Raw genomic sequence first — 7,923 nt, 5'->3', positions numbered from 1 at the left:
TATCCCTCGTGTGACATACACAAGGGAAACAAAAATTTTAAAATGCCCCAAACAGGACTTCCCTGGTGGTCCAGTGAGTAAGACTCCATGTAATGCAGGGGGCCTGGGTTTGATCCCTGGTCGGGAAACTAGATCCCGCATGCATATCGCAACTAAGAGTTTGCATGATGCAACTAAAGATCCCGTGTGCTGCAACTAAGACCCAGTGAAGCCAAAATAAATAAATATTTAAAAATGCCCCAAACGTAATTAACTTCATGTGGATCATTTTGAACTTCTAGATATTGAACAATCGTGTGAACTTTCAATCTTAAACATTTGAATTTCCAACTATAAGGGTGGGCAATGTCTTTTCCTCTTAAATTGCAATTGTTCCCAGAGTCTTGCCCAATAAAAGTGTCATTAGTAAAGATTACTCACATTCGAAGTTTTACTTAACATTAGTAAGATTTAGTGAATAGTAAAAGCAATGTTTGCCTTTCTTGTGAGGAGGGTGCTGCAAGCCAAGGCCATGAATTTCCATTCCAGCCTATGATATAAGCTACGCTGAATAAGAATTTGAAGAATTCTGCAAATTCTCTAGGTGCAGAGCAAATCATGTAGATGGTACCTTTTCCCTAAATTATCATTTAATCTACACCCTAGCAAAATGCCAATAAGTTACAATTGGGTGGATTGGGTGTATTTTCTGGTAGAAACAAAGAAAAATTCCATCCTATCTTTGTTATCAAAATTTTCTTTTCTTTGCATATAGGTAAAGGCTTGCAGATCAATAATCATTTTGATTTCACCATGAAATTACATTCTCTTTGCTTGAGTTCCTTTGAGTTATGCACAAGGCTTCCTGTTCTGAATCCACTCTTTTCTTTTCCTATTATGATGTCAATGTATGCTGAAGGCAAGTAAAATTATGAAAACCTTTAGTCCTTAATTCTGTCAAGGTGGTGATGTCAGAGAGAGATATAAATTAGATGATGACGAAAAATTTAAGTCTGGATTTATAAAAGGTAATTTTTCCCCCATTCCTTCCTTTTCCATTTTAAAACAAAATTTTTTTCATCTTTATTCTCCAAATTTAGGTGTACTTCCCCCTCAGAATTCCAATACATTTTTTTCTTTCTGTTAATGAAGACTTGTGATGATCTGTTTTCCCTTTCATCTTAGAACATTTTGCTTTTATGTTTCTTTATGTGATGTATACAATTCATGTAACTGTTTTAGTTGGTGTTTCTGTTGATCTTAGACATGAGGAAGGTCCAAGTGACACAGTTGATGTCAGGGTATCCAGAAAGCTTGAATCCATCTGTAAACTCTTCAGCACTCATAGGTCGGTTAGTGCCCTGCTGGTTTTGGAGACCCTGGATGGGGGGTGTGGGGGACAGCTGCGGCTCACCCTGGGGACACAGACACTGGTGGCAGCCATATTCGGGAACACTCTACTGCCCTTTTCCTTTTTTTCTTCTCTTTTGTGTACCAGTTGAGTGTATGATACAGGGATACAAGTACGGCAGTCCTATAAAATCATATGCTGGGGCTTCCCTGGTGGCGCAGTGGTTGAGAGTCCGCCTGCCGATGGAGGGGACGCGGGTTCGTGCCCTGGTCTGGGAAGATCCCACATGCCGCGGAGCGGCTGGGCCCGTGAGCCATGGCCGCTGAGCCTGCGCGTCTGGAGCCTGTGCTCCGCAACGGGAGAGGCCACAACAGTGAGAGGCCCGCGTACCGCAAAATATAAATAAATAAATAAAAATCATATGCTGATAGTTCATATGAAGTCTTTTGACTAGAAAACTTCCATAATAGTACTAAAATGTAAACAAATGGTAAAACTGCTCTCCATATCATTATTAATTTATTTTTTATTTTTGCCCACGCCGCATGGCTTGTGGGACCTTAGTTCCCCAACCAGGAATTTAACCCGGGCCCCCGGCAGTGAAAGCGCTGACTCCTAACCACTGAAACGTCAGGGAATTCCCAGCTTTCCATATTAAAGTAGCCTTTTATACCAGGATCTTCCTCTCTCTAACTGGCAATAGTTGTATAGACTCAAGCAAGGGTTTTCAGGCCAGAAAAATTAGAGCAAGTAACTTTAGAGTTTTAACTCATTCCAAATAATATGTATTGAGTACCTACAATGTTCAAAGTATTATGCCGTGAAGGAGCTTAATAGCTGATGAACAGTTTACCTGAAGCACTCCATGGCTGTATTCTTTACACCTAAACAATAATCCACAGCTATTGTATTTTAACTGTGACTTGGCTAGAAGTGAAGTTTCCTTCTGCAGTGAACCTCTGATTTCTGGCAACTGTTTTCCTGTAACCAGGGGCAAAGTAAAGCAGGAGGGTGGATAACTCTGAAAAATTGTAAAAAACAGTTGGATTATTGTCTTACATCTCCTTTTGTTTCATCAGTAGAACAGCATTAACGGTGAGATGGCAAATCCATAACAGACATAAACCTTAGCCCTAGGTCATTTAGACTGAATAACTGTGACCACGCTGTGTTTAGGGCATTTCACTATCATCTGCTTCTTCTCAATGGAGGACATTTATTTATTAACAAATACTCCACTAGTACTTATATGCCAGATATATTAACATAGTCAAGGTTAGACTATTTGCCCAAATCTGAAGCAGCAAAATGCTATGAGAGGCCTTTCATTGTTTAATGCCTCCCTTCCTCCCTCCGATGAAGTGAAAGTTGTCTCTCTCCTCCTGGCACACCCACTTCTCATTCCCGACTTCTTCGTTTAATGATTTAAAATATAAACCTGACGTGTTTAAATTTTCAGGAATGGCAAGACGTTGATACTGCCTCTTACCCTGGCAATGCACAAGTCACCATTTCAGATCTGGAGAAAAATGTCTGCCTCATCTTTGTAATATTAAACCCACTTACAGAAAACAAATCTTCAACATTTGCAACCATGAGATGTGGTACAGCTGAATTCATTTTAGTATTTTTAAAAAGGTGTAAGCTTTTAAAACTTTTCTGAAGACGCTCCTGTGCTTGTCTTTTCTCATGCCACACTCCTCCTCCCAAATTTCCATGTGCTAGTTAAGATCCAGTTCATTTTCCAAGCCCATCTCAAATAACCCTTTCTCTAGAAAACTATTTCCTCCCTAAAACCAATATAATTTTTCTTGACTCTCCCACAGTACTTCCTAACTTTGACCCCACTTTTGCTTGCCTTTTAAGTGCGAGTATTTTAAATATTATATATGTTTTAAGGCCTTACGGCTTCAAAGAGTACCATAAGGGTGAAAAGCCACTTTATAATATTTGTTTGTTTTTCACTAATGCGTCAGGAAGAATACTGTTAACGGGTGGTGGTGGGGGAACAGGTCACAGATTATGATGATCTGTGCTGGTTTCAATCCTAATATAATTGATCTCTTAAACTAATCTGAGAATGAGGCGAGCCTAACTTTCACATTGGAAAATCCCGAGAGGAAAAACACCCCTCCGAGATCTACAGGCAAAATGCACTCCGCCTCCACGCTGCTTGGAGCAGCTGTCTCAGGAGTCCTCCCTTCCTCAGAACGTGGGAGAGGTTTGGTCGGGCGGCAGCTGCAAGGAATTTTCCCCGTTCCTCGTCCACACAATCTCCCCGCCCCACACCCCGCTTCGAAAGGAAGGTGGCAGCTGTCAGGGAATCCCAGTGGAAATCTCTTTCCGAGTCTTCGCCGAGCGCGGCGGGCGGGCGGCAGCTGAAAGCTGTCAGGGGTGGGGACTCTTTGCTCCTTTAGACAAGGACAGCAGCCCCGCTGGCTCCGGAGCTGCCACCTCTCTAGCTCGTGGCGGTCCCTCAGGTGTCCTTCTCCGAGTCCAAGAAAACACCTTGGCAACGTGGGGCGGGTTCCTTCCGCGCCAGGAGGCCCTACGGTAACTTAACAGAAGAAGCGTCAGAATCACCGCCTCGGCACTCGCCAAAGCACCTTCTCAGGTCGGGGAGTGGGAGGCCGGGGAAGAGTCGGCTGCTGAAAATAAAGGTCTTTTCTGGCCGGGCCGGGGATACACCTGGTGCTACCTGCGTAGCGCGCCAGCCCTCACTCGCTATCCTACCAGCAAGCTCGCGCCCGGCGCCTCCGCCCTCTCCGGCACCCGGGGCCGCCCGCGCGTACCCACGCCGCCGCGCGGTCGCCTCCGCCTTCGCGCCCGCCCGGCTGCTCGCGCTCGCGCACGCGCACGCCGCACCCGGCCGCCCTCGGCGCTGTCATGGCGGCGGGGAGCAGCCTAAGTGGGCACGCGGACAGCCGCGCGAGCAGTGGAGGGGCAAGCTGTGGCAGTAGCATCCTCACCGCCCGCAGCAGCCTCAGCCGCGGCGTCCGTAGTGCCTGCAGCGGCTGATTTTGCAAAGCCTGAGCGCAGGGGTGGGGTGGGGTGGGGCGGGCCAGGAAGCCATGGAGTTCTGTGCAGCCGCGGACTCCCGGGGAGCGGACTAGGGAAACTTGGAGGCTGCGATCAGGTGCATTGACCTCTCTCTCCTCCCTCCTCTCTTCGTCGTAGCCGCCGGGACTACCCTCCCTTCTGGCCACTACACACACCACCCCTCCTCTGCCCGTCGAACCTCAGGTGCCCGAGAGGTGCTCCACTCCTCCCCCTGGGCCGAGCGTTGAGAATCATCACCGCCCCCTTCCCCCGCCCTTTCCTGCCCTGGATCTCAGCCGCCACCTCCGTCTCGCGGCTGCCTGGCGGGGGGCAAGGACGAGTCCGGAGTGTCTGGGTGAGGAGGAACTTTCTCCCTCTAGGGTAGCTTGGGGACCCCTGCTTTCCTCCGACCCCCCCCCCCCCCGCCCTTTCCCAGCGACAGTTTCCTTTTCCGTGCACCTGTGAGGAGAGATTGCCCTGCGCCTGGAACCTGCGAGAGTGTGGGGGAGGAGTGAACCTGTTCTCGGGCCTCTGGAACCAGCCTTCGCTCAGAACCCCGCGCCTGGCTGGTAGCGGGGTCCTTTGAGGAACTTATTTGACGGACACTACTCCCTTCTCTCCCCGCAAAACCCTAAAACAAAACCTAGCCTATTTAACATTGATTTAATCTTCCAATAGGGTTTGGCGTTGTTGTCAGCCTCGGGGAGAGAGATTGGACAAATATTCCCCAAGAGGAGGAAGGCGACGCCAAGGACTTTCCACATCAACTGCTTTTGGGGTTTCTCCACAACTTGGAAGAGTGACCCTTTCCGTTTTGCTTTGCGTCTGTGTGCTTATTACTAGCGCAGCGACTGCTGTCCCAGAGTGACTCCGAGTGGTCCTTTATCGTGAACTCGCAATGGCCAGTGAAGACAGTATTGCCCCTTCCCCGCCACCAACAGGTGATGACGGGGGAGGTGGAGGGAAAGGAGAAGAAACCCCTGCCGAAGGGGGTGCCTTGTCTCTGAAACCAGGGCTCCCTATCAGGGGCATCAGAATGAAATTTGCCGTGTTGACGGGGTTGGTTGAAGTTGGAGAAGTATCCAATAGGGATATTGTAGAAACTGTCTTTAACCTGGTAAGTAGATCTCTATTTTACGAGCGTATCTTCTCAGTGGGTTGGGGAACAAGACGTTAGCGCTGGAGCCATGTGCTCTACTCAGGCTGATGATAGAAACAAAATTCTGCTGACCTAAATGAAACAATTTCTTGTATTTTTCAGTTTAAGGGGAATTATGTAAACTTAGATGCTCCAGGTTTTGAGAAAGTGAACAGATCACTTTGGTCCTAAGCAAATAATTGTTGCTATGGAAGTATTATGGAGGATTCCAGTGGAGGAGTTTTATTCTATAAATTTTTTTCCCCCTTGGGATGTATATCTAAGTGTGCATTTCGGATATTTTAAGTAAGTTCTTTTGGACTTGAGAAATAATGTCCTACCTACTCTTTCGAGTCTGCCTAAGTTATGTTTTGCCATAAATTTTGAACAGAAAATTCTTGTTCACAGGGCTGATGAAAGATTAATTTGCTGCAAAGTTAGCATTTATATTTAATCTTGACTAGTTTTATTTTTAGACATAATTAACAAAAGTCAAATTTTGGAAAGAATTTAGGGTTACATCTTGTGAATATTGAATGGCAATTTAAAAAGAGAATTGCAGCAGATATAGTATAATCTTTATTTCATTTGTGAATTCATGTCTATCAGCAAAGCATATTTGGTCATTGGAAGTTGCTGGTTATACTACTATGAGCTATGAATGTTATTTTAAAAATGTGGATATGCGATACTTCCCTTTTTCTCTAGTCTTAGAAATGGTTATCATTTCTAATGGGGACTTTTTAGATTTCTTTATTCTAATTTCTGTTGCCCATCAGTGTAAAATATAAAAAGTAAATTTGACCTTTAGATATTTCCTCTTCTTCCACCTATACACCTGTGTTAGAAGATAATAGATGGGAACAAATATGAATGTGCAATAGTTGAATAACTGTTTATTACCTTTCCCCTTTGCCTGTATTTTTTCAAGGTTAGGCTTGTTTTATTCAGGGCAGTTAATTATTTCCTTCACTAGAGCTTTACTAATGGACTGGTCACCTGTGGTACAACTTCTAGAATGAGAAAGTAGCTTGATGAAATTCACTTACCTATGGAATAAGAAAATTTTGAACAATTGGGTATTTCTCTACCAGTTTGTTGTGTTGGGAGTTTATATACAAATACTGACACACACGTACACATTTTTAAAAAATTATGTATATTATGGAAATGTTCAGGTGTACACAAAAATAGAACAGTTTAATGAACTCTGGTGTCTATCATTCTGTTTCAACAGTTGTCAACATTTTGGGGATTTTGCGTCTATGTGGACTTTCAAAGTTTGTGAATCTGAAGGAGATAAATGGCAAATCTATGTATCCCTTTGTCTCCAAATAGACTTGAAAACTTTCCTTCTCAGTTTTTTTCTTTTTCTTTTTCTAAACCTCATGTATCTTGGATGTTAAGGAGAAATGTGTGGTAGTGATATAGTCCATCATTAGTTGTTTGTGTGTGAAACAACATTCCTCTGGCAGAAGGATTCCAACTCCTCTGTTCTTTAGAATGTCTTCTGTGGAGGTGGATGACCGAACATGAGTCACTTGCATTTTATCATTAAGGAAAATCCAAATTCTGTAGTAATAGTTCGTTCATATGCTGCCTAGAACTGTATGCCTGGTAGAGATTTTAAGGTGACTGGTTAAGTCTTTCATAGCTACATGTTTGCAGGTCAGTAGGTGTCTGGGTAGAAGGAGAGGGAAAATCTGTTCAATTACACTTCCTCTTCACCATCGTTCTCCTCTCCTGTAGGGCAGAGAAAGTTGCTGAGAGGATTAGATTAGTTCTTTTCCTTCCCTTCTCCCTTACAAAACTTTTCATGCTCCTACAGATATCCTTCCCTTCTCCCTTACAAAACTTTTCATGCTCCTACAGGGCCTTGGCCAGTCTTTTGAATCTTGGGAACTGAAAATATCGGGAATGTGGTAAACTAGTCCATTTCAGGGTTAGTACTGCTGCACTTAAGTATTTTCTAATCGATAGTTATCAGCCTTAGTCTCAATTCTACTCAAAGAAAGAAGTTACATTAACTAATACTGTGTGATTTAAAAAAAGTCACTACAGTTTACTATGTGCTAGGCAATGGGCCAGGTGCTTTACATATGTTTTTAAATTCTTCCCTCATTAAGTGTTTAATACATAGAGCTCATTATATAGTTAAGGAAACTGAGAGCCTGAAAGGTGAAGCAGATTGGTGATTCTTAGAATGACAACCCTTCTAGGAATACATCTGTCTCTTGAGTTGATGTAGAGTTGTTTGCTTCCCTAAGCAGATATTTATAGCTTAGGCATAGCTTTCCCCAGTGTAAGGACAGCAAAATCATTGGTCCTGCTAAATATGAATTGCTGAAACCTTGTTCAGTTTTCATATCTTCTTATTGACCATTCAAATAGCTTTCAAAAAAAAGTAAAAAAAAAT

General features: G+C 43.9%; 1 protein-coding gene across 2 annotated transcripts in view; it reads left to right on the top strand.

Moving 5' to 3' along the window:
* The first annotated feature begins 4,245 nt into the window (after positions 1-4,245).
* The window catches only part of LRBA (LPS responsive beige-like anchor protein), a 733,083-nt gene continuing 729,405 nt past the window's right edge, over positions 4,246-7,923 (top strand). Inside the window, exons 1-2 of one of the 2 annotated variants that reach the window (XM_060012133.1) lie at positions 4,246-4,466; positions 5,048-5,486. In XM_060012133.1, the coding sequence (XP_059868116.1) occupies positions 5,268-5,486 (219 nt within the window). In that variant the 5' untranslated portion in view covers positions 4,246-4,466; positions 5,048-5,267. Of the gene's footprint in view, positions 4,725-5,047; positions 5,487-7,923 lie in introns of both variants that reach the window. The other variant, XM_060012132.1, reaches the window with a different exon arrangement.

This window comes from Delphinus delphis, chromosome 5 (assembly GCF_949987515.2).
Source record: "Delphinus delphis chromosome 5, mDelDel1.2, whole genome shotgun sequence".
In the NCBI taxonomy this organism is placed as follows: Eukaryota; Metazoa; Chordata; class Mammalia; order Artiodactyla; family Delphinidae; genus Delphinus; species Delphinus delphis.
Note: the sequence above shows the minus strand (reverse complement) of the source record. Positions and strands in the feature narration are given on the sequence as shown.